At 38.3% G+C, this 22,706-nt stretch overlaps 1 protein-coding gene across 3 annotated transcripts; it reads left to right on the forward strand.

Annotated features, from left to right (window-relative positions):
- Window positions 1-20,944, forward strand: UEVLD (UEV and lactate/malate dehyrogenase domains). Of its 3 annotated transcripts, none has more exons than XM_067540641.1 (12): window positions 1-597; window positions 2,525-2,609; window positions 4,570-4,635; window positions 6,465-6,628; window positions 8,061-8,196; window positions 9,382-9,506; window positions 10,176-10,281; window positions 11,466-11,636; window positions 12,643-12,816; window positions 15,987-16,074; window positions 16,714-16,837; window positions 17,973-20,944. In XM_067540641.1, the coding sequence occupies exons 2-12, from the start codon at window positions 2,597-2,599 to the stop codon at window positions 18,138-18,140; spliced, it is 1,335 nt and encodes a 444-aa protein (XP_067396742.1). In that variant the 5' UTR covers window positions 1-597; window positions 2,525-2,596; the 3' UTR covers window positions 18,141-20,944. The 3 variants fall into 3 exon arrangements, with proteins under 3 accessions (XP_067396742.1, XP_067396741.1, XP_067396743.1); XM_067540640.1 differs by lacking the exon at window positions 1-597 and adding an exon at window positions 653-1,288; XM_067540642.1 differs by lacking the exons at window positions 1-597; window positions 2,525-2,609; window positions 6,465-6,628 and having other exon boundaries at window positions 4,572-4,635.
- The last annotated feature ends 1,762 nt before the right edge of the window (window positions 20,945-22,706 follow it).

The raw sequence follows: 22,706 nt of genomic DNA on the forward strand, positions 1-22,706 counted from the left end.
CCTGGAAGATGCTCTTCATTGTTCCCCTTTAATATATTTCAGCTGGTGAGCCTAGCACTTCCAGAATGACCCCTTCATCAGAGGTTAGCTGAGGAGTGCACAAGCTTGGAACACTGAGGGCTGCACTGGATGCTTCCCAAAAACATGGGGCCTAAACATACATTTAAAAATCAAACTGGAATGCTCCAACCTGTGGTACTTCTATCTTCCTCGATAGAGAAATAGTACTTGCTTGGTTATCTGTGTTTCACCAGCCAGAGTAACAATAACAAAAAAACAATGGTATGTAGGCAAGACAAGCAAGGCCAGGTTTAAAAAAAAAGAAAACAAAACAGCTGTAAATGGTCTTGAGCCAATCAATAGCCTCTGGGCAGAAGTGTTCCACTTGGGAAAGGTGTTCCAGGAGCCCAGCATAAAGGGAACAACCAGCCTGCTGGTGTGCGGCATCCTCCATGGCACCAGAGATGCACCGTGGCCTGAACCTATTAAGCTGGCTCTGCAGAGGATGTGGGAGCCCAAAGCCACTTAGCCATTCCTCCAACCCGCCCATGATGTGGGAGTCCTGATGATGGCAGAGGCTCTCTCCTGTTGGCCACAGTGAGCTCATGCTATTAGCTGGGAAGAGAGCGTGCAGTACCGTTGCGATAGGATTTCTGCTACGCAGTTGGTGGCTGGGGGCGTGCAAGCATCCCCTATATCCCTGACCACTGGCAAATGAGGTATTTGCTGTCCTTTGAGGGTCAGTGTGTTGGCTGCACGCTGACCCTGGCTGTGCGGGGGAGGCCTGGTTGGCTGCAGTCCCCGAGCCTGCTACACTTCTCAGGGGATGGAGGAGCTGGGTGTCTAGGAGCCTAGTGTGTTCAACCAGCCGAGCAGCAGCCAGGGAGGCCAGAACGCGGCAGTCTACCAGCACCAGCCTCGAGTTAGAGCTAGCAGCCCGGGGCTATCGTAGGGGCCAAGGCTGGCCGCGCTGGGCCCTGGCCTGAGGCTGTGGCCGGGGCAGCACGTGTCCAGCCCAAGCACGGCAGAGGGCTCAGCCCCCTTCTAACCAGCCGGGCACGGGGGAGCCGGGCCGGGCCGCCCGGGTACATAAGGTGACATCATTGACAGTGCGCACCTCCCAGGGGAGGGGGAGGTAGTTTAGCCGCGTCCTGACTGGGCGCGGCCGCTGCAATCCAGGCCGGCGGGCGTAGCAGGAAGCGCGACCCGACCCGAGCCGCGGCAGGGAGGCGCCGCCGCCGCCGCGATGGAGTTCTCCGAGGAGGCGCTGAGGAAGCAGCTGGGCAAGGTGCGCGCGCCGGCCGGTCCGCTCCCCTCCACTCCCACGCGTGACCCTGGCCAGGGTCCGGCCCGCCACCCGCAGCCACGGGCTGCCCGCTGTGCCCGGCTCGGCCCTCGGCTCGCTGCCAGGCCCGGGGGAGGCGAAGGCACAAAGGCCTGTGCAGCTCCGGGAACCGAGGGGGAGAGAGTGGGCATCAGTGGGCGGGCACCCTCGGCTCAACCCCCCCAGTGCTTCCCCCCCTCCTCCTCTCACATGCCTAAGTGCGCTGCTGTCCCCTTTGTTTCCAGTGCAGCTGCAGTCCACTGAACCGCAGGGGGGGCCGCCGTTGTGTGATGCTTAGGAGTCCGTCTGGGTTGGGGGTGTCACTCCAAATTCAATGGGAGCACAATGCCGGACTCCTGGAAGTGGGAACAGGCTCGCATTCACAAAACCCTCTGGGCAGATAAAGAGGGGGAGTAGGAATGGGCCAAAGCCATGGTTTTCAACCTGCATCCCCTGGGCTGCTAGGGGCCCAGTCAGCACACAGCTGCAGCCCGTGTAACATTGGCAGGGCTCTACAGGTGGTATGGGATGTGGCCCACAAAACACATTGGGAGTCACAGATGCAGCTCACAGTGGTAAATAGGTTGAGACCCACTGGTCCACTCCAAAGGAAGTAGCTGTAGTTTGGTTTTGCAAAGGTATTAGCCCTCACCACCAATGATCTGCATGCCACTTTTCAAACTTCAGCAATTCATGCTGTGTTTAAAAAAAAAAAAAAAAAGAAGCTTTTTCCTCTAACCTCATCTTATTTAACCACTGTATGGATTTTGCTCTACCTCTCCAAAATAATTCATTTATGGACAGAGATTAAGAACAGATAATTTTAATCCAAAAGGTGATATTTTCAGATACTTCAATATATTTGTGAAAAAATGGTTATGATGATAACCCTTTAAAATGTTTAAATGGTTCTGTGACAGTCATTATAGAATCTGCTGTTGGCAAACAATTACATAGCTTCAAATTTTTAAAATATATTTTACAAATATATGATTGCAGATGTTGGTATGGAGATAAGATTATGCATGCTGTGGCGCAATCTGTTTGAGAATTAATGTAATGGCAGATCTGTTGGTTATAGATAATTCTTAGCTGCTGCTTTCTGCCATCTCTTCTCTTATTCTTCCCCACCTATCCTGTGCAACTGAGGAGGTGGTCCTTTGAACTGAAACATCTTTTTTTGTGTGTGTGCGTGTGTAGTATAAATTCAGGGACCTGACCATAGAAGAATTGAAGAACGTGGTTAAGATCTACCCAAACTTCAGCTTCTCCATGGACACATATAGTAAGAATCTGATATAGTTACTTTGATTGTACTTTTCAGCAGTTGATGATTGTGTGGAATAGTGACTTTTTTCAGCGATTTAATTGTAGCTAGGGAACCTATTTCAATATATCTTTATATCGTGTTGTGACCTTGGCCTCTAGGAGGGCTACGCTGTGATCATTCTATTAGGATAAACCCCAAAGTATGCGGCAGGCAGTCCCCAAGACTGGTGGTTATTCCTAATAATTAAATTCACCAATCTAGCAACAAAATAGCTCCTACAGAATCTTAATTGGTTACCCAGAAGCCAAAAAAACCACAGTTTCTTGAAGCACTCCAGCCATTTAGCTTCCACCTAGACAGACAAGTCAAATAGGATGAGGGTTACTGAAAATCTTGTTTAATTTATAAAAAAAAAAAGTTCTACAATCCCAAAGGACTGGATACATTATCCACCAGGTCAATGAATATTTCAGATCTTACCCAAATACACACTGCTAATTCTTATTAACTAAACTAATGTTTATTTTTTTTAAAAAGAATATCGGTTAAAAGATACATATAGATAAGAATAAAGTCCATAGGTCAGTTTTATAGTAGAGATGGTAAACTGAGTTGCAAAAGTTCTTTCCAGAAACCAGTTCATAGATTATAATCCAATAGACAGACAGTCCATGTGCAGAATCTATATAATTTATTGCATGAGAAATAGCAGAGTAAACCAGACTAGAGCTGGGATTTTAGTCTGTGACTCAAACTTCCCCTGTCAAAGTTTAAGCTGATAACAGACTCAGGACCCCAGAGTCCTTTTATATATCCCTGGCAGTCCGCTGTTAGCTTCTTGACAACAGTATATAATTACTGTGGCCTTGAATTAACACTTCCTATTTTCTATGCACACACAGGTAACTAGCTACATTGATTAGCATAAGGTAATTATCCATTCAAAGGTAGGTTACTACACAGTTTACAGAGATGCAAAGGCAATATCATTACACCTAAGTTTGATCTAACTGTTAATATTTCCTTTTGATCCCAGAATCAATAGAACATTGTGATAGACAAGAAAAGCAGTTTATCTACTAGCTAATAAAAACATATTATGAAGCTTTTAACAATTATGGGTAAACACAGACTAATATAATTATTAGTTACTTCTAACAATACAGACTTGCATTTCAAACACTTGGGTCTACTAACAGGGCTTGGCTAATTATCTACAAGGAATGCCCTTATTACCATTTCAGTACTTTTAAAATATGTCTTCCAAAGTTGAATTTGGGTCATTCAGCCTGCTAGTGGCTTTACCCTTTCAGGCTCAGTGTCACACATGTGGTCTGTGATTTTTTTTCAGGGTCTTTTTTCCTACAGTAAGTATTGTAAGTTAATTTCACCAAACTAATGAGTAGCTTTAAAAAAGTGAACAAATTGTAACATATCCGTGATTATACAAATTGATAATTTTATGGATTCCATGTTACTTTCCTAGTTCACTTAAGCAAATTTAAACATAGTTTGTTGGATTTACATCGTCAAAAGTAAATCCCTGAATCCCCCCACACCTAGAAGAAAAGCCCTAGTGACACCAACCTGACAAAGAAAAAAGAGCGGAGGGCCCCTTTGGGGCAAGCTGATAAAGCACTGTAACCATTACCTGACACAACAATGGAAAAGGTCAACAGGATGCACGTAAAGTTTCCTTAGCTGTGCAGCTGTCATTAAGCTTCCGATAAAGAATGATACCGAAACATTCTGTTTAAAAAAGAAAGGCGGGCGGGGGAGGGGGGGGGGAAGGTGACCTGTGTAGTTTCTAAATACAAGGAATAATCCATAGTAAATGTTCATTTTCAGCATTCATCTTAGAGTTGGAATCAGTAGTTATTTAAGTGTGGAATGAAGCCGTATGGGTAATACTTAGAGTTTTGTGGTTTAAAAAAAAATCCTCAAACAACTAAAAAAAACTTGTTCTCAATTTCAGCTTTCAAAGATGGGTCCCTTAAAGATCTCTTGAATTTTAGTGGCACTATTCCAGTGAAATACCAGGGTAAGGTTAACAATTGTTTGTATTTTCTATACCATTGCCAAATACAATGGTAAGACATTATGTGTATGTTTAACAGTATATCTTGCTGACTAATCAAGAGTCCTGGAAAAGGCTTCTAATTGAATATAGCCAAGAAGGCAGAAACATCGTTTCCTTTTGCTAAAATGGGTTACCTAGAGAGTCTTCATGTGCCAGACAAGAGTTGGATTAGAATCTATCTGTGGCTTCCTTGGACTGGGCTTGAAAAATACACTTGCTTTGGTCATCAGTATCTGGGATTAAAGCTATAATTTTTTTGTTTTGTTTTTTTTAAAGATAATTTTCCATATGTGAACATAGTGTAAAATGATCCAGTGCTGTCTTCCTAAATCTGCAGATAGACAGTTCCAGTGCCTCTGTTGCTGTTCATAGGTGGTCAAGCTGCAGCAGTTGCTAACGACTAGAGCAGGGGTAGTCAATAGGTGGACTGTGGGCCAAATCTGGACCATCAGACACTTTTGAACGGACCCCAAATTCTTTTTATTTACTTCTTATTATCATTATTGTTATTTTTTAATGATTTTTCTCTGGAGTCTGGATCTGGACTATAACTTGATGATGAAATTTGGACCTTGACCAAAAATAATTGACTGCCCCTAGTCCAATCTTGTTAGTTTTCAAGCTTTACTGCTACTATTCAGAATCCTTCAAACAGATAGGATACTCAGAATCTGGTCAATTTCACTCTTGGGGGCAGGAAGAATTTATGAGGAATAGCAGTGGCTGGCAATGGAGCCATTGCCTGGGGTGGAGGGAACAACTTGAACAAAGGATGGGGAAAGGATAGAGTAGCAGAGATCTCCTCAGTCTTGCAGTAGCCAGGAGGCTTGCGGGGAGAAAATGGAGAATAAGAGTGCTCTTTCTCCTTACCATCAGCCAAGATTGGAATGTGAGCTCACTTTTAAAAATATTTTAAATAAAGTTGACTGGCAGTTACATTCTGTACACCAATATTTTATTTCTTTAAATTTCTGAGATTAAATTGCTTCAGTTGGCTTTAGTAGTGCAGTTGTGTCCATCTTCAAACAGGATTACATTAATGCAAATTACCTTTTAGTTTGTGCTGGGAGCGCCCACTTGGAGGGATTTACAATCTATGTAGCCCAAACTGTGGGGCAGTGTATACGCCCTGAAAGTTGACATACACCCAGTTTCATACCGTAGCTTTTTGCACACTAACTCACCATGTAGACAAACCCTCAATTTACCTAAATCAGCATTAGCCACCTATATTCTAAAATAAGAGTTCCCTCACATAGATGTGTCTTGAAATAACTAACTCTAGATATTAGAAAACTGAGTTAGTTAACTAGGTGCAAGAGTGTGTAGAGGAACCCTTAGTCCTCAGGTTTGTGGGTGTTGGGTAAAGACTTCATGCCCTGTGGTTGGATATGCAATGTCCCTGGATAATTAGGATTTTTTCCTTGAACTTGCAGTCTTTGAAGTCTGAGCATAAAACACTTAATAGATTCTCCTCATCATTAGCTCTTTGTTTCCAAGGTTATATAAACCCTAGAAAAGTAAATAGATTGCTCTAAGAGGTTCCTTTGATCTGTAAGTCAGACATATTTGCTGGCAGAGTTTTTTTTTTTAAACAGAAAAGCTTTATATTAGGCAGGATTTCAATCAATGATACTTAATATAGCAGGTTTGGTAGGAATAGTATTAATCAATAGCATAAATAATCAAAGTAAAGTGCTATATTTTAAGGAAAGCAGAACACATAATCATGATTTCAGCAGACATTCAAAATGGAGAGGTCATAATGCTTTTTGTTTTGTGTCTATCAGGTAATTCCTATAACATACCAATTCATTTGTGGATTTTGGATTCTCATCCTTTTGCTCCTCCCATTTGCTTCCTGAAGCCAACTGTAAACATGGGAATCTCTGTGGGAAAACATGTAGATGCACATGGCAGGATATACTTGCCCTACCTACAAAACTGGAGCCATGTAAGGAAAAACAAATTCCAGGAAGAATACATTATATTGCATACAAATCAATGCTCATTTTTTCTCTTTTCCTACATTTCTTAATCTTAACTGTACAGTCAGTGACTATGCAGAGAGGAGCAGAAAGTTGTTTCCCTTTAAGCAGTAGCCTTCAGCCTGTCAGATATTGTTACAAAGAAATAATTTTAAACCCAGGGAAAAAAAGGGGATTAAACTTGTTTCAGTTAGAGAGAAGCATAAACTAGATACAGATGTTTGATACATTTTTCTTTTAGTGCAATGAACAATGTACAATAAGTGGGAAAGCAAGTGCTGTTTTTCAGTAAAATTACATTAACTGATATTATAGCCTTATCTCTGGTATGGATATTACTGCAAAATGGAGATTTGTTTTTCTGGTGATCACTTGTATAGGAGGTCCACTTTAGGTGACAAATGGATTTCTTTTATGAAATGCAGTACATAGTTTATTTTAAAAACATGGCTGTCAAGGCATAAAAATGATTTAATGAAATCGGTTTTGGTTTTTTCTTCAGCTAGCTCTTTATAAAACAAAGCTGTTGGGATTTGGGGTGTTTGTGTGTTGTTTTCCTACTTAATGAGGAAATTCCCTTGGGAATGTGTACCTGGTAACTATTGATTCATGTCCAGTCCTTATTTAACTAAATGGTCCATGGACCTCAATGAGAGTTTTGTCCAAATAAAGACTGCAGGATCAAGCTCTTACGCAGCTAGCTTGAATCTTTTCTGATGAGTTTTGTTTTTCTTCTGGCTAGGAATTGGGCTATGTTTTTGCTACAAGCTTCTGCTGGTATGGGTGTGAAGATCTGTGATTTGTGATTGACAGAGCTGTGCCAGCAGAAGCCCCTAATGTAGGCACAATTATCCTGGCAAAACTCTTGTTTTACTAGTAAGTAAGTAGTAAGTTTTACTATTCTGGTACAAAGGGCAGCTTTGCAGGTTTACTGAGTCCACAAGAGGAGCCCTTTGCCAGTAGGGTTATTCCTATACTGGTAGAATGCTCCTCGTGTAGACATAGCCTTAACCTGTATTTAGTAATATATGCTACTGTATCTGAGGCTTTCGTATGCCCAATAATGCTTCAAACAACCAGTTGAGTTGGTGTTTTATCTTTCATTCAATCTCTAGATTCTCCACTTTTCTAATCCATACTCCCATAGTTACACATTTATATTTGTATTAATAAGGTATTAAAAATAAAATAAAAAGATACTAACTGACAGTGCTACTTTTCCTCTATTTAAAAGTTGGTTTGGGTGTGAAAGGTTAATTTTATAGTTTGCATAGATTTATACAGTAATTCTTGATACCTGTTACCTGTTAATAAATTACTGCCATTTATGGGCATGCTGTTGTGTTATGAAATAGCTAGTAAAGATTGTACCTCTTCTCCTATATTTATGTATTCCAGCCAAAGTCAATTATCATTGGATTAATCAAAGAAATGATTGAAAAGTTTGAGGAAGAGCTACCTCTGTATTCACTACCGTCTTCTGATAAAGCTGGGCAGTTAGAACTGCTATCCTATATTGCAAAGATAATTGAAGGTGTGTACTTCTTCAACAGAACTGAATCAATATCAGTTTTATCCGTGCTTTTAGCTATTTTTATTTTACCTTTTTAAGATGGCCAATAAATATTAATTACAACTTGTGGTGTTTATATTTTCCTAAAGTTCATTTATTTCTCCTTTACCTTAAATATACCCTTTTCTGATGGCATAGCTAATTTACATATTCTCTTATACTGGATAATTTGAATGCTGTATGCATCTGCAGTTATTTGCAAAATGAAATACTGTACAGCATTTAGTATAGTGAGAACCATTATATTATCAAGAGTATTGGATTAACAATTTGTAATTACGATCATTACATTTTTTGTGCAATTTAAAACAGTCAATCTTTTAAAAACACTTTCTGCAGTAGATACATTGGTGCATGTGGTGGCAACAAAGGGATGATTATTATTTGTATTGTGGTAGTGCCTGCAGTTGCCAATCGAGACCAGGACCAGATTGTGCCAGTGGAGCAGCAGTGCGGACCACACAGATGTGATGTCTAAAGTGCACTTATGTATTGCGCATTAATTGGTTCATGTAGGCCCCTGCTGGTGTATATTACATATTGTCTAGTGAGCGTTAATGTTAGTGCTGTTTCAAACAGTGGTAACATTAAAGAGCACTAATGAACCCCAGTGCACACCAGCAGGGTCTACATGGACCAATTAACATGCAATACTTTAGTGCACTTTAGAAATCACCCCCCACTGTAGTGTGTATTACTGCTCCCTGTATCTAAGGCCAGACATTCTATAAACACCTGCTGAGACATGGTTCCTGTCCCAAAGAACTTCGTCTAAACTAAACAAACAAGATGGACAAAGAGTGGGAGCGGATGTGGAAGGTGTACAGAAATTAAATGAGTTGCAGAAGGTCACACTGCATTTCAGTGGCAGAGCTGAGTATAGAGCTTGGGGAGCATGGTCAGTAGACAAGCCACCTATCTGAATTTTTTTCCTTGCTGATATAAACTGTAAAATATCATTCTGTGAAAAAAATGACTTAATGGAAGCTTGAAAAATTAGTTTCCATAGCCTGACTAGCGTACTGGAGAAGACAAAGTGATTTGGTTAATCGGACCAGGCATTAGCTTTCACATACAGTGCAAGTGTTTACATTGTCTTATAAAATCATCAGCTGTGATTTTTATTTTATTTTTTTTTAATTTTAGGTGAAACTGACATGAATTCAGAGACTACAGTGGGTGGACAGAAAAAAGATGGAGGCTTTAACAAAGTTACTGTGATTGGAGCAGGAGATCTTGGCATTGCTTGTGTACTAGCAATTGCAGCAAAGGTACTTTCTCATTTTTAACAGAATCGCTATTAACGTTGTCTAGTGCTGTTCCTATAATGACTTCCAAACTAGGTCTTAGTGTTTAATATACAAAAACAATTACTTCATTTTTAAGTGCTTTTAGTAATTTGAGATGTTACTGCTCTCGTTTACGTATTAAATATATTAAATTAAAAAGATAACTCTTTTATACTTTTCAAATTTAATTATCCTTTATTGGGCCTGACAGTCAGCTGTTAGTTATAAAACATTAAAGGTTGAACACAAATACTTCAAAGCAAGTCAATTTGTATTTAAAGGGATATTGTCAAGGTTGTGCCCTAGGTATTGTAGAGTTCTCACAGTATGAAGTATTTCTGTATGTGCTCAGTACTTGAGCACAATACTCAGAGTTTTGGCCTTAACTTTGAATGTCTGAGTGCAACCCTCCTAAGGTGGGTTTTGTGTGTGTGGTTTAATATACTGTTTGGCAATGGAACTACCCACATAGATGTCCAATTTTCCATTTAACATTACCCAATCATTGGTGATTTGGGTGTGGATTGTGTTTTGCGTTTTTGTAACGCACTTAATGTCCATTTAAAAGTGAGATTGAATTTCAGAAGCATCTTTATCAGAATAAACTGCATTTTATTTTGTTGCAGAGCTGAAATATATTTATTTGCACAGGGTGCTGCAGACCAGGTGGTTCTCTTAGACCTTTCAGAAGGTACAGCAAAAGGAGGAACAATGGACCTGGATATCTTTGCTCTGCCAAATGTTGTGATCAGCAAAGGTACTAATATTTATATTGTAGTGGAACATACGTTCTGTATCTTTGTTTTGCTCTGTGTGTGTGTACTTTTTGGGAACTACATTACCCTAGGGAGTGATAAAAACTTTCACCTCTAGGTCATTAATTTAAAGTCATTTGGATATGTAAATACCCATTATCTTCTGATAACCTGATACCACTTCAGGTGGTGATAAACTAAGACTGTGAAACACTGGTGGGGTGGTCCAAGGAAACTTGCACTGCTCCTGTCCAGCACTCTAATCTGTTCTTTTTTAGAGGCGTAAGATACTTTCTTTTTTAGTGGCTGTCCATATTCCACCTCTTGCCAAGCCCCCAGAACAGACTCTTTGATACAGTGTCCATGTCCTTGACTCTGAGCTAGAAGGACAAAAAGAAAGAAAGGAATGAATGAATGGGGATCAAGATCTTCACCAAGAATCCAGGGTTATCAGGATGCCGTGCTCAATTACTATAATGATGACCCCAGTATAAATACCTAGCTAGATGAGGACTGGAAAAAGGAGAGAACTTCTTTTTTCAGAGATCCAAATAAAGAATGACATGAAAAGGATGCTAGTTTTCACTTCTAAGTTTCTTAGCAAGGGATAAAGAAATAAACGTCAAAAAGCTGTTGTAATGTATGGTAGAAATGTGTCTAGTTGTTAGAGTGGGAGCCTTGGAGTCTGAATTCCTGGGTTGTTTTCCAAGCTATGCAGCAAGCTCTGTATGCTCTTGGAGAAACATGGTGTGATTTTTCCCATTTTCCATCTATAAAATAGGGGTAATGTCAACTTCACATGAGTTCTATGAGGCATAACTATTTGTAAGATACTTTGAGATCCTTTGATTAATTGTACTGTAGAAGGGTGCAAAGTACTCTTATATAATAGAAAAAGCAGTTCCCAAATAAAACTCTGTATACTCTTGCAACACAGTAGATTAGGGATGATGATGATGCATAAAAATATCCTTTTATATCTTCCTAGTTCAATTCTACTGTAGGAAAGAAAGCTGTTAAAGTTCTTGTGGAAAGGCAAACAAAGTAGTTGCATTGAATATATACTGGTTTGTTAGTATGGGTCATTTAAAATATCTTTGTGCCAAGTCTGTCTTCACATTTCTATAATTTGATAAAAACAAGACTTAAAAAAACCCCGTTAAAATAACTTCTTTATGTTTATCAGATTTTTCTGCCTCTGCTGATTCAAAAGTTGTGGTTCTTACCGTTAATTCTCTGGGCAATGCTCAGTCTTATCTTGATGTCATACAGAGCAACGTGGATCTATTTAGAGGAATTGTCCCAGCAGTAGCACATTATAGTCAAAATAGCGTGCTGCTTGTCGCATCTCATCCAGGTATGTTGATATTTTACATGTATCTGATTTTGTTTATCCCTGGACCTGATTTGTTCCTGAGCTATTTAAAGAATATCCTAGTGCCTGATATATTCTACGGGACAGGGAGCCAGCAATCCTAAATTGTAATTCCAGTTCTGAGACAGACTCCCTCTTCAGACTTGGGCAAGCCACTATATTCGTGTCTGTTTCTTTATATGGAGAGGCTATTGGTAAGATGTTGTCTTAGGTGTAGTTTAGATAAGTTGGCGGTTTGGGGGGAAATGATAGTATTTTTTATGTAAAAAATATTCTTGCATAAGTTTTGTTTTTGTGTACAGTTTAAACTTCACTTCATCTAGAGTCTTATGATATATGTCCATCCATTGTAGTCAGAGCACCTTGCAAATGTGTTAGTGACAGGATCTCTCTCTTCCCCCTATTCTGTAAGGACATATACACATGATATGATCAAAACCTCTAGTTGATAACCCCCTATGTTACCAGTAAATATACTTAGCCTGTAGTTTGTTTAGAAACACATTTATAATTATAAAACAATCATAATTCTATGATATTGTGTCAGAAGAAGTAGACATGAGTTTACCCCATCCACACACACTTAAAACATGTTACTATAGCATGTTAGAGAAATTGGAAAGATTACCCTTTGCTCCATTCAAAACAGGGAAGGTGGGGAGAGAACATCTGCCAAATGGAAAGAGAAGTAAACTTTTAGGGTGGGAAGGGGGGCTGGGTATTTTTGGGGGTGGTGGTGGTGAGAGAAATTGTTTGAGTTTCTGATTTGTTTTCTTAATATTTTACTCGACTATGACATGATTATTTTCAAAGCCTTATTCATTGTTTTAGAAATGAGTAAATTGCTGATATTGTCCTGCATGCTGATACCTGGAATTATAAAATGTTCCTGCTCTTGTTTCTTGAATGTGAATTATAGTTTGCTGTTGTGTTGAATTTTGGAAGTAATTCTGTATCTTTTTTCAACATACTTTTGTCCCATCTTTAGTGGAAATAATGACATATGTATCATGGAAGCTCAGTGCATTTCCTAAAAGTAGAGTTATTGGAATTGGTTGTAATCTAGACACTGAGAGATTCCAGTATATTATCACAAACTTGTTGAAAGCACAGACCGTAGGAGAACAGGCTTGGATTATTGGCGAACAAGGAGAAGACAAAGGTAAACTGACACATCATTATGATTTACAGGCATATGGGCAGTTTTGGCAGTGTACATATTAACTAATTGGATGATAATGGTAATGTAGCTGATAGTGAACAGGGTTATAGCTTTTCATGATTTATTTTTAATTAATTCTAGCCCTTATAGAAAGGGAGAAGGGGAGGCATCCTATGGAGAGTATCAGAGGGGTAGCTGTGTTAATTTGTATACAGCAAAAACAACGAGAGATCTGAAGCACTTTATGGAGAGTATGTTATAGTGTTTACAGGGTGTCCTCCAAGATTTTAGAGTGGGATGGGAGCAAACAAAGATGTTCTCAGTATGTCTCCAAACAGGGAGAAACATGCAGAAGTACAGCTTTGATTTGTTTATTTGGTGTAACACTAAATGAAGTTAAAGACGTTGAAGAGGGAGAAATTTCAGAGAAGGGAATGCCTGGGGGTAAAAGTATGTGGTGGACTGTCAGTACTTTAGAGAATACCATGTTTTCAGAGGTGCTGATCCCCAGCTCACATGGATGTTCACAATAGCTGTAGTTGCTCAACACCATTGCAGACTGGCCATGGTTGACTTCCCAAAGTGCACAGCAGAGACAAGAATGGAACTCAGGAGTTTTGGATTTAGAGGAAGATAGAATTGAGTGAGTGCTCTCTACAGAACTAGATACAGTGAGATTTAGTTTCTCCCTACATTTAAAAAAAGTGACACATGAAGGGTAAAGTAATTGAAAAAACCAAACAAACTAGGCTTTGTATCAGGTCTGCTTAAACGGCTATTTCACATGGAAACATCAGACTTTGTTTAATTCACAATTGATGGCATCTGTTCCCACACAACGCAGCTTCTGCTCTCTTTTTGTTAAAACAACGAGAGTCCTGTAGCACTTTAAAGACTCACAAATTTAATTTCTGCAGGCATAAGCTTTTGTGGGCTGCAACCCACTTCATCAGATGCAAGAAATAGAAATCAGATAGGGGGTATATATATACATCCAAGGGTAAGGAACAACAGTGGGGAGGGTAGGTGTCAGCAAAGTCCATTCAGTTAGAGTAGATGAGGCCTATTCACAACCATTGATTAGAAGGTGAGAATGTGTGAACAGTGCCAATTAATTCTTGTAATGAGATGACCATTCCAAGTCCCTATTGAGACCCAGTTTGATTGTGTCAAGTTTGCATATGAGTTCCAGCTCTGCAATTTCTCGATGAAATCTGTTTTTGAAGTTTTTTTTTGCAGAAGTATGGCAACTTTCAAGTCAGCTACAGAGTGTCCTGGGAGATTGAAGTGCTCTCCGACTGGTTTATGGATGTTACCATTTTTTATGTCTGATTTGTGTCCATTTATTCTTTTGTGTAGTGACAGTCCGGTTTGGCTAATGTACAAGGCAGAAGGGCATTGCTTTTTGTTACATGTCAGGTTTTTTCCTCTTAAATAAAAAGTCATGCTAAAGTGGTTTTTGCTTCAGAAGATAGTACCTCCCTTTCCCCTCCCAAAAGTTGTCCTCAAAAGAACGAGTATATCTGAAAAGTGGAAATTGCCCCTAAACTTTGCGGTTAACTAGGCTGCCTGGATGCTGAAGGACATATTCCATGATGTTCCATGGAAGGGGGGAGAGTAGATAGAAAACAATGTACTGTCTTTAAAGTAACTTTTAATAAAAAGTCTGCTTAAAAATATCAAAACTTTTCTAGTATACTTTTCTGAGTCATAGAAGAACTTTAACTACCTTTGTTTTCATTGTATTGCTCCTTTAAGTATGACTTCCAGATGGACTACAAAAGACTGACAAACCTATTGTACAAATTGATTTATAAGAAAGCAAAAATAAATTTAATCTTCATGAATCTGGTCTCTGTCACACTAGCTGAGAATGAAGCTCTACAAAGTATTCTGGATAGCTTTATTGTAGCTGGTACTTTTCAGCTGACTTTTGTCATTCCCAGCTTTCCTTTCATCTGTTATGCTAAACAATTGTATATTTGTCTTTTGAGTTAAAAAGAACTGAAAACATTGTGATGCATTTGATGTGGTACTAACTGAAGTGCATTGGTTCTCATTATTCTCTTCCAATCCTGATCTGCAGGACACACACAAGGGTGAGAAAGTAGCTTGGTCTCCGTGGTCCATTCATTTCTTAGGGTCTTTGCTGGAAGTGACTACAGTAGTTGTGGTGATTTTTTTGTAATTTGGATAACTGTCAAGAACCCGATATTCAGATCTTGAGTTTATGATTGCTTTTCAGCATGCTTGCCAAATCAAATGCACACTACTGTGTAGGATTTATTTTCCACTGTTACTTCACAACAAAGTCTAAGGGGAAAAATATTTATAACCAAAGTTTGCAATAATTGTATTGAGCGTAAAGGTTGTGCCCAAAAATTTTTCTTTTGACAATATTTCTGTTTGCTAGAGGGGACTGGTTAATTTTAAGGGAGGAAGTGAGGGGGGAGAGAGAGAGAGAGACACTTATCTTCCTTGTGAGAGGTTTTAGCAGAGAATAAATGGAAATGGAGACTGAACTAGCCTCTTTAGACATGTTGGCAGGACAGTATGAGCAAGCTTGCATAGTTATTTTCTATGCTACATAGGGCTGTCATTCCAATAATAATCATCAGCCTTGTGTGTGCGCACACACATTCATCCACCCCGGTAGCAGCATCATGCATTAAGGGGGCAGGAAAAAGATATCAAACCCGTAACTTTTAAGTTGTAGGTAAGGCTGTAAAAAGCATATCACAATTTAACAGTGGAAAAAAAATAATAGAATGCTGAGCCTGTTTTTGTTTTTTTAAAAAGAACACCCAGAGAAATTAAGATAAAATATATGGGTTTTTTTTACCTGTATCCCTCCTCTCTTTGCACCAACACTTATAAGACCTTTTACCATATGTGTCTAACTTTGACAACAGGAACAACACTGTACCACTCTACTTAATGTAATTACCAATACATCACAACAAATTCTGTTAAAGCCTTACGTGAAGCCTTTTTTTAACAGTTTCTCCATGCCAGTTCTGTTATGGAGTTTAGGGAGTCCCTGTTAACCTTAGAAAGACACCAACTGAACTCAAGGCCTTTAGCAGCATGCACTTCAGAAAATCAGTTTAAAACTTTGTCAATGTTATACTATATTGGAATGATAAAAGTTTGTTTTTAATTATATTTAGTGCCTGCATGGAGTGGTTCTAGTTCTGGTTCATGTCATCAAACTGAAGGAGTACTGAATCATAACTCTCAGAAGCAGTTGGCTAACAGGTAACACTGTTAAAATAGTAAACTTAAATTCACACCAACTTGTTACCAAAATAGTAGAGGTGGGGATTTTTCCAATCTGCAGAGTTCAGAATCCCTGGATAATCTGAATTTTCTGTACTACTATGAGCAAGTCTGCTCTGAAACTTTCAGGTCATCGACATACTTGATTATATAAGAAAAAACTATTTTTAGATCATTTTGTTTTTCCAGTAGCTAAATAGAGTTAAGTGGTAATGTTAATAGAATAAGCATGTGTTCCTCTAAACTGTAACACTAACACTAAAAGGCCTTGCATCAGCATTTATTTGATGCAGTGGGCTAGGCTGTTTATAATCCTAATACATGACACTTATTTAGTAACTTTCCCACAGAGGTTCTAAAAGTGCTTCTTAAACAAGAATATATTATAGTGATCAAGATATACATTTAACATTACTTTTCATAGAAATTAGGAAAATTTGTACCATTTGCATGGAGGAATTAAAAAATGATCTTTGTAGAATTGGGGAAAATAAAGAATTGCTTTAATTTCTAGAAAAGCAGACCGTGGTGTTCATATGTTATGCTATACTGTATGTAGAACAAAACATGGGCAACTGAAGAAATTTCTAAAACTGCATTTTTCTCCCTGTTACGTAGTGCCATGGAACTTCTTAAGAGAAAAGGTCAAAAGTCCTGGTCTGTTGGACTGTCAATAGCAGATCTGATTGAAAGCATACTGAAAAATAAAAGGAAGGTTCATTCCATATCAACTCTGGCAAAGGTAAACATGGTATTAATTTCATATATGTTTCTACTGAATCTTTAATCCTATTACGCCTGTTAATTGTAGCTGTATAAAGATCTTAATCCAGACAGACCAGCCATTCTGCAGACACACTAGTTTAGTTACTTTCTTCCTACAACAGGCCCCAACTTTTAGGATCCATCTGAAAATGAGCAAAAATCAATTACTGCCCTGTGTCTTGGACTTTCAAAATATAGCAGTTGAGAGATACATGTGCAGTGCTAGCATCCATCTCACCACCGGTCAAGACTATTAACACAGTTTTGGCAAAATAACAGGCAGACATAATGTTTCAAAGTGCTTAATGGAATGCAAATCTCCCGGAGGACCAAACATCTTCAACTCCATTTACAAGAATCAGATGTAGATTTTCTCACGACTATATTTGTTAAATCAGGAGGCAAACTTTTCTTGTCTCTCACTTTCTGATCATGATCATTAAACAATCTCAGACTAGATTTTAATTAAACTTCATTCTAAAAGGCTTAATTAAAGCAATATGAAACATTAGAAAATAGTGTGGAAACATTTTTCTCTAGTAACAGTAGCTTTGCTTTACAAGATTTGTGAACTTCCTACATTGGTGACTGATTCATTTTGTGCTTGAGATTACAAAGACTTGTTTGTTTTTCATTATGTACATATATTTAATTTCTTCCTCTCACCATGTGAACTTTTTAGCACTTGTTATATGAAATAGATAAGTATGGGAGTGACTAATAGTGTCTTTAGGTGAACATATGTTGTACAGACACTGCAAAATTTGAACAAAAAATATAATTTTATTTTAAACAAGACCTGTAATATTCCTACTATTTTAGCCTTCTATAATGCTTGTAGAATTATGATGATTTAATTGCAGAATGTTAATGTCCTATTACTAAGATTTTTAAAAAATTTACCATAGACTATTTAATCTACTATACAGTATTATAAATAACTGAAACTAAGCTATGCTTGTCAGCTAACAAAGCATATTATGAGATGAATTATCCTTGCTTATTTAAATTTGTTAATTTACATAATTTTGTATTTCATGGTTGGCATGGGGAATGAAGATTAATGAATGAATTGTTTCTATGTACATTCTTTTGTGTGTTCACTATTTCAGGGCTGTTGCAATATAAACAGTGAAGTATTTTTAAGTATGCCATGTATTCTTGGAACCAACGGAGTGACTGAGATTATCAAGCCACTGAAAGAAGAGGAATTGGTGGCAAAGAAACTGCAAAGCAGCGCAGCATCAATTCATGACCTTCAACAGCAATTGAAACTTTAAACACAATGGAATCATGCTATATCTGCTCATGAAAATGCTGGGTTTGCTAAGGAGAAATGTTTCCCTGGTAGATATAGGTTTCTGCAAACAGATGAATTATGATTTTCTTTCACAAGTGCTCCACTCCTTCAAAGCATTTGTTAAACTGTGTAATACAGAGCACATGACAAAATGGAAAGTTTTCTTTTATATAAAGGCTATAGCTTTTGGAGTCAAAATGAAGAGGATTGTGTACCATTATGTTTTGTCAAAATTTAAGTAACTCTGCCTGCATTCTTTATCACTAAGCCATGCACCATCTAGGCCTGATTTTCAGGTTCACTACGTTTCCGTTGTGCCTTCTGCTGGGACAAAAGGATTCTAAAGCTGACATAACAGTCTACCTGGAAGCATCTCTAGTGTAGGGAGAATCTTTGGGTGGTGTAGAGCCAGCACAGAAGCAGTATGTCATTTCCCTCGTAACTTTCAGTGACTAGAACACCAGTGCACTCCAGTTATTCAGTGCAGTAAAGCATTGACTAAAATGATCCTCTAGCTTAGCAGACATGATAAAGGTAGAGCACTTTATTGTTTTCATGTAATTGAACTAAACACTAGCACACTGCTAGGAAAAATGAAAAATATTTGCTAATGATGCACCTTGGAACTTGAGCTTTTGGACATTGCGTATGAATGCTGTTGTATGTTCATTTAATTGTCCGAGCTTTTTTTCCTGAAATTTTGCTCTATTCTAATTGTTTTGTACATTTTACAGGTGCTTTCATGCTATAAGTTTTAGAATAATTTTTTGTTTTAAACACTAGAGTATTCCAACAGGTACAGCATTAGTACAGATACTGTACACAGTGGTGAGGCATTGGTGGGGGGAGGTGAGATTAAAAGAAAATCTTAGAGTTGAGTAGTATAAAAGTAAATAGGGCTTGGGGGCATAATTAATTCATGGACATATGGTCCTGATTCAAATCCCATTGACGTCAGTGGGCTTTGGATCAGATTCAGAAGGAATAAAGTGACTGGAAAAGGCAAATGAATCTGAGTAGGGAGACATTTATGGCTGACTAGATTGAGGATTGTACTGAAAAAGCAGGATACTAGTGTTTAAAATAAACCATAAAAGAATGTACATTGGTATAAGTGGTTTTATCGACTTCCTAAATCATAGTTGCTTGTTGATTGTGTTTCACTCCTAAAAGAAAAGTAATGTATTCATCTTGTGAATAGACTTCAGTATTAAATTTAGTACTAATGATACCAAATACAGTAAAGGAGAAAATGTGGACCTAGCTCTTCCTTTTAATAGAATATAATAATTTGTAATTCAACACTTAAGTACTGGTATATATTTCTTAAAATACCATTGAAGCTTCATGTTGGTAAAGACACAACATATGAATTAGATTGATGATACACTTGCTTGTGTCTTAGTCTTACATCTCACAAAGGACCCAATCTTGAAGAGGCTTAGTACCCTCAACCTTTGTGCCTGATAGGTATCATTTACATGAGTTCAGTTTCCATTGTTCTCAATGGGAGTAAGATTTAGCCTATTAACTCAGCATATCACAACTCCTACTGAGGTCATTTCAGGATTGATACTAAAAATAGCAAAACTACATTTTCCTTAATTGGGATCACTGTTCATATTGCCTTAGAATTTTTTTAATGTTTTAGTCAGTGGTATTTTGTAAATAGTAATTGTTATGCTAGAAAAATTGAGCTGGTTGTTTAAAAAATGAGTTAGTCTCTAGCTAGATTGGGTTTCTTTTTTACTCTTTAAAATCTTCCTGAATGAGCAATAACTGACTTCCTTAAAGTGTTGTGCATTTAAAATTGTTCATAAAGAGGGGCTATACTTAACTAGAATAGCTCATTTTTTTTACCTTAATGTTGTGTTGTATTTTATTATAATTGGCACTTTTTAGGATAAATGGTACTTAGCACTCATAATAGCAATTAAAAAATCTGCTCTAATTCTTACATATATTACATTCCATTGTTCTACAGTTTCCAATGAATTTTTATTTAAAAATAAGAAACTGCACCTTTAAAAGTACATTACATGGCACTCTGTTGTAAGAAGGAAATTGTCTGTAGTCACTTTTAGACTAATAGCACTAAAAGTCATCTGTTGTATGACATTCTTGCTCTTCAGAAACAGTAAAAAATGTTTTAAATGCACAAAGGTACTTGTAAACCACAGCCTCCTGTGAAAGGCCTCTAAAATGAAGGTTTTAGTTGGCCAGCCATTTCCAATATACTAAAAAGCTGCTATGTTGCTGCAAAATTCTTAAATGTTTATGTACTTAATTCATGTAATTGTACATTGCACTGTTTTCTTGCCCTTCTGTTTTTTAATTACGGTTCTTATGCCTTGAAAGTCTCATGAAGTATTGAATTGTTGTAATCTATGTACTATACTTTTGTTCAATTCTATTTGAAATCATGATTCTCAAGGTCTAATAATTCTTGTTATGCCTTTAAATGAATTACTTATGTGGAGCAGTGCTTGGAAAATTTAACCAAAAATGCAGTAGACAATAAGAGGTGAGTGTGCCCTGTCCAAGCTAGTGCACCGAAAGGTCTTAACTAAAGAAGCACATCAGGCACTAAGATAATAGGAGATGCTTATTAATTCTAATACTACGGTATAGTAAGCCTGCTCTTGCTTTAAACAGAAAATGCCATTTGTAACTCTCACCCTTGTAGTGAATGAGAGAAATGTCTTGTTGCTTACATTATGGCTGTCAGCAATAACTATAGTTCTCCCACTCTTACGAAATGGTAATAAAGGCTGCATAACTTGCTACCTACAACCTCTGTGTAATATCTATCCTATGGGCTCATTTCTGTATGTAAAGTATAGCATGTACAGCTATGTTTACAGAAGGGAAGGAACTCTGATTTGCCCTAGTACAGGGGTGGCCAACCAGTCAGAGACTAAGAGCGGAAAAAATAGCTATGGATACCCCAAAGAGCCACATTTACCTTATACTGTACTCTGTGTGTGTGTGTGTGTGTGTGTGTGTGTGTGTGTGTGTGTGCGCGCGCGCGACACACACATTGAAACAATAATTTACAATAAGACAAAACCATCAAAATGTTTATTTCCTTGTTGCGATTTTTGACTCAGTGGGACTTTTGGCAATCCTTGCTTTCAATGATTCTTTTAAAATCTGGCTTGTATTCAGTTGAGGCCACTTGAAGTAATTCCCTCACGTGTGTGTCAGTTAGAACAGATTGATGCTTAGATTTTACATGTTTCAATGTTGAGAAAACTGATTCACAAAGGTAAGTTGACCCAAACATTGACAGTAGTCTGAGCGCAGCCTGTTTGACATGGGGGTATTTCTCCATTGCTACATTTCTCCAGAACTCAAGGGTTCCTTCCTTTAGAAAAGACTTAAGTTTGTCGTCCTGGGAAAGTTCAATCATCTCAATCTGAGACGTTGCTTTCAAACAGTCAGTGTCAGCACTGAAAAGGTCAACCAGGAATGTAATGAGACCTCTTCAGCTGTAGATCATGGAATCTTTCCACTAAACCATCCTGAAGTACTTCGATCAATGTTGCATACCGTGTTGTGCTCCTTTCAAGATTTCAGGTGCTTGTTCACTTGCATTTAACACTGAGGGAAAATGTGTTAGTTCCTCCCTTTGAAGTTGCACCTTGAACAGCTTGAGTTTGTTGACAAACGCAAATACACTTTGCACCAGGTCCGGCAGCATCTTTAACTTCCCTGAGAGATGCAGGTTCAGTCTGTCCAGATGTCGCAGCATGTCCACCAGAAATGCCAGATCTAAAACCCATTGTGGGTCTGAGAGCTCAGGGTATTCCTTTTGCTTCACTTCCATGAACAGCTTCACAGCATCCAAAAGTTCAAAAAAACGAAAAAGCACTTTACCTTTTGAAAGCCACCTTACAGTACAGTGAAGCGGCAGGTCATCAGGAAGGCCTTGGTTGAGCTCAGCAATAAGATTCTTGAATTGTCTGTGTTTGAGAGCGTGTGTATGAATATAATTGACTATTTCCAGGACAGGTTTCATGACGTGATCCAAATGCAGCTTTTTAGACACCAGTTACTCCCAGTGGATGATACACTGAAACAACCAGAAGTCAAGGAACTTTTCCTCAGCTCTGCATAGTGCCACAAGTCCATTCACAGTTCGGACCATAGATGGCGCGCCGTCCGTTGCTATTGCTGCAAGTTTCGGTAAAGGCAGATTTGTTTTTGCAAAAACATCCATCAGTGTTTCTTTCACATCGATGCCCCCAGTTCTGTCTTTTAATGGTATGATATCTAGGAGTTCTTCGTTGATTTACACAATCATTTGACAGTCTGTACAAATATTGCCAACTGAGGTTTGCCCTGTACGTCACAAGACTCGGCCAGCATGCTGGTGAGGTATGTGCATTTCTGAAGATCAGAATATAACTGTGATTCAATTGAATCATTGATTTCAGATATTCTATGCTCAAGTGTGTGGTGTGAGAGTTGAAGATCTGAAACCATTCTTTTCAGATTATCATTTTCTGGAGACAAGATGGAAACAACATCTGCGAGGCATTTT

The sequence above is a fragment of the Emydura macquarii genome, unplaced genomic scaffold, assembly GCF_026122565.2.
Source record: "Emydura macquarii macquarii isolate MOO-44397 ecotype Brisbane River unplaced genomic scaffold, CSIRO-AGI_Emac_v2 contig_587, whole genome shotgun sequence".
Classification (NCBI taxonomy): Eukaryota; Metazoa; Chordata; order Testudines; family Chelidae; genus Emydura; species Emydura macquarii.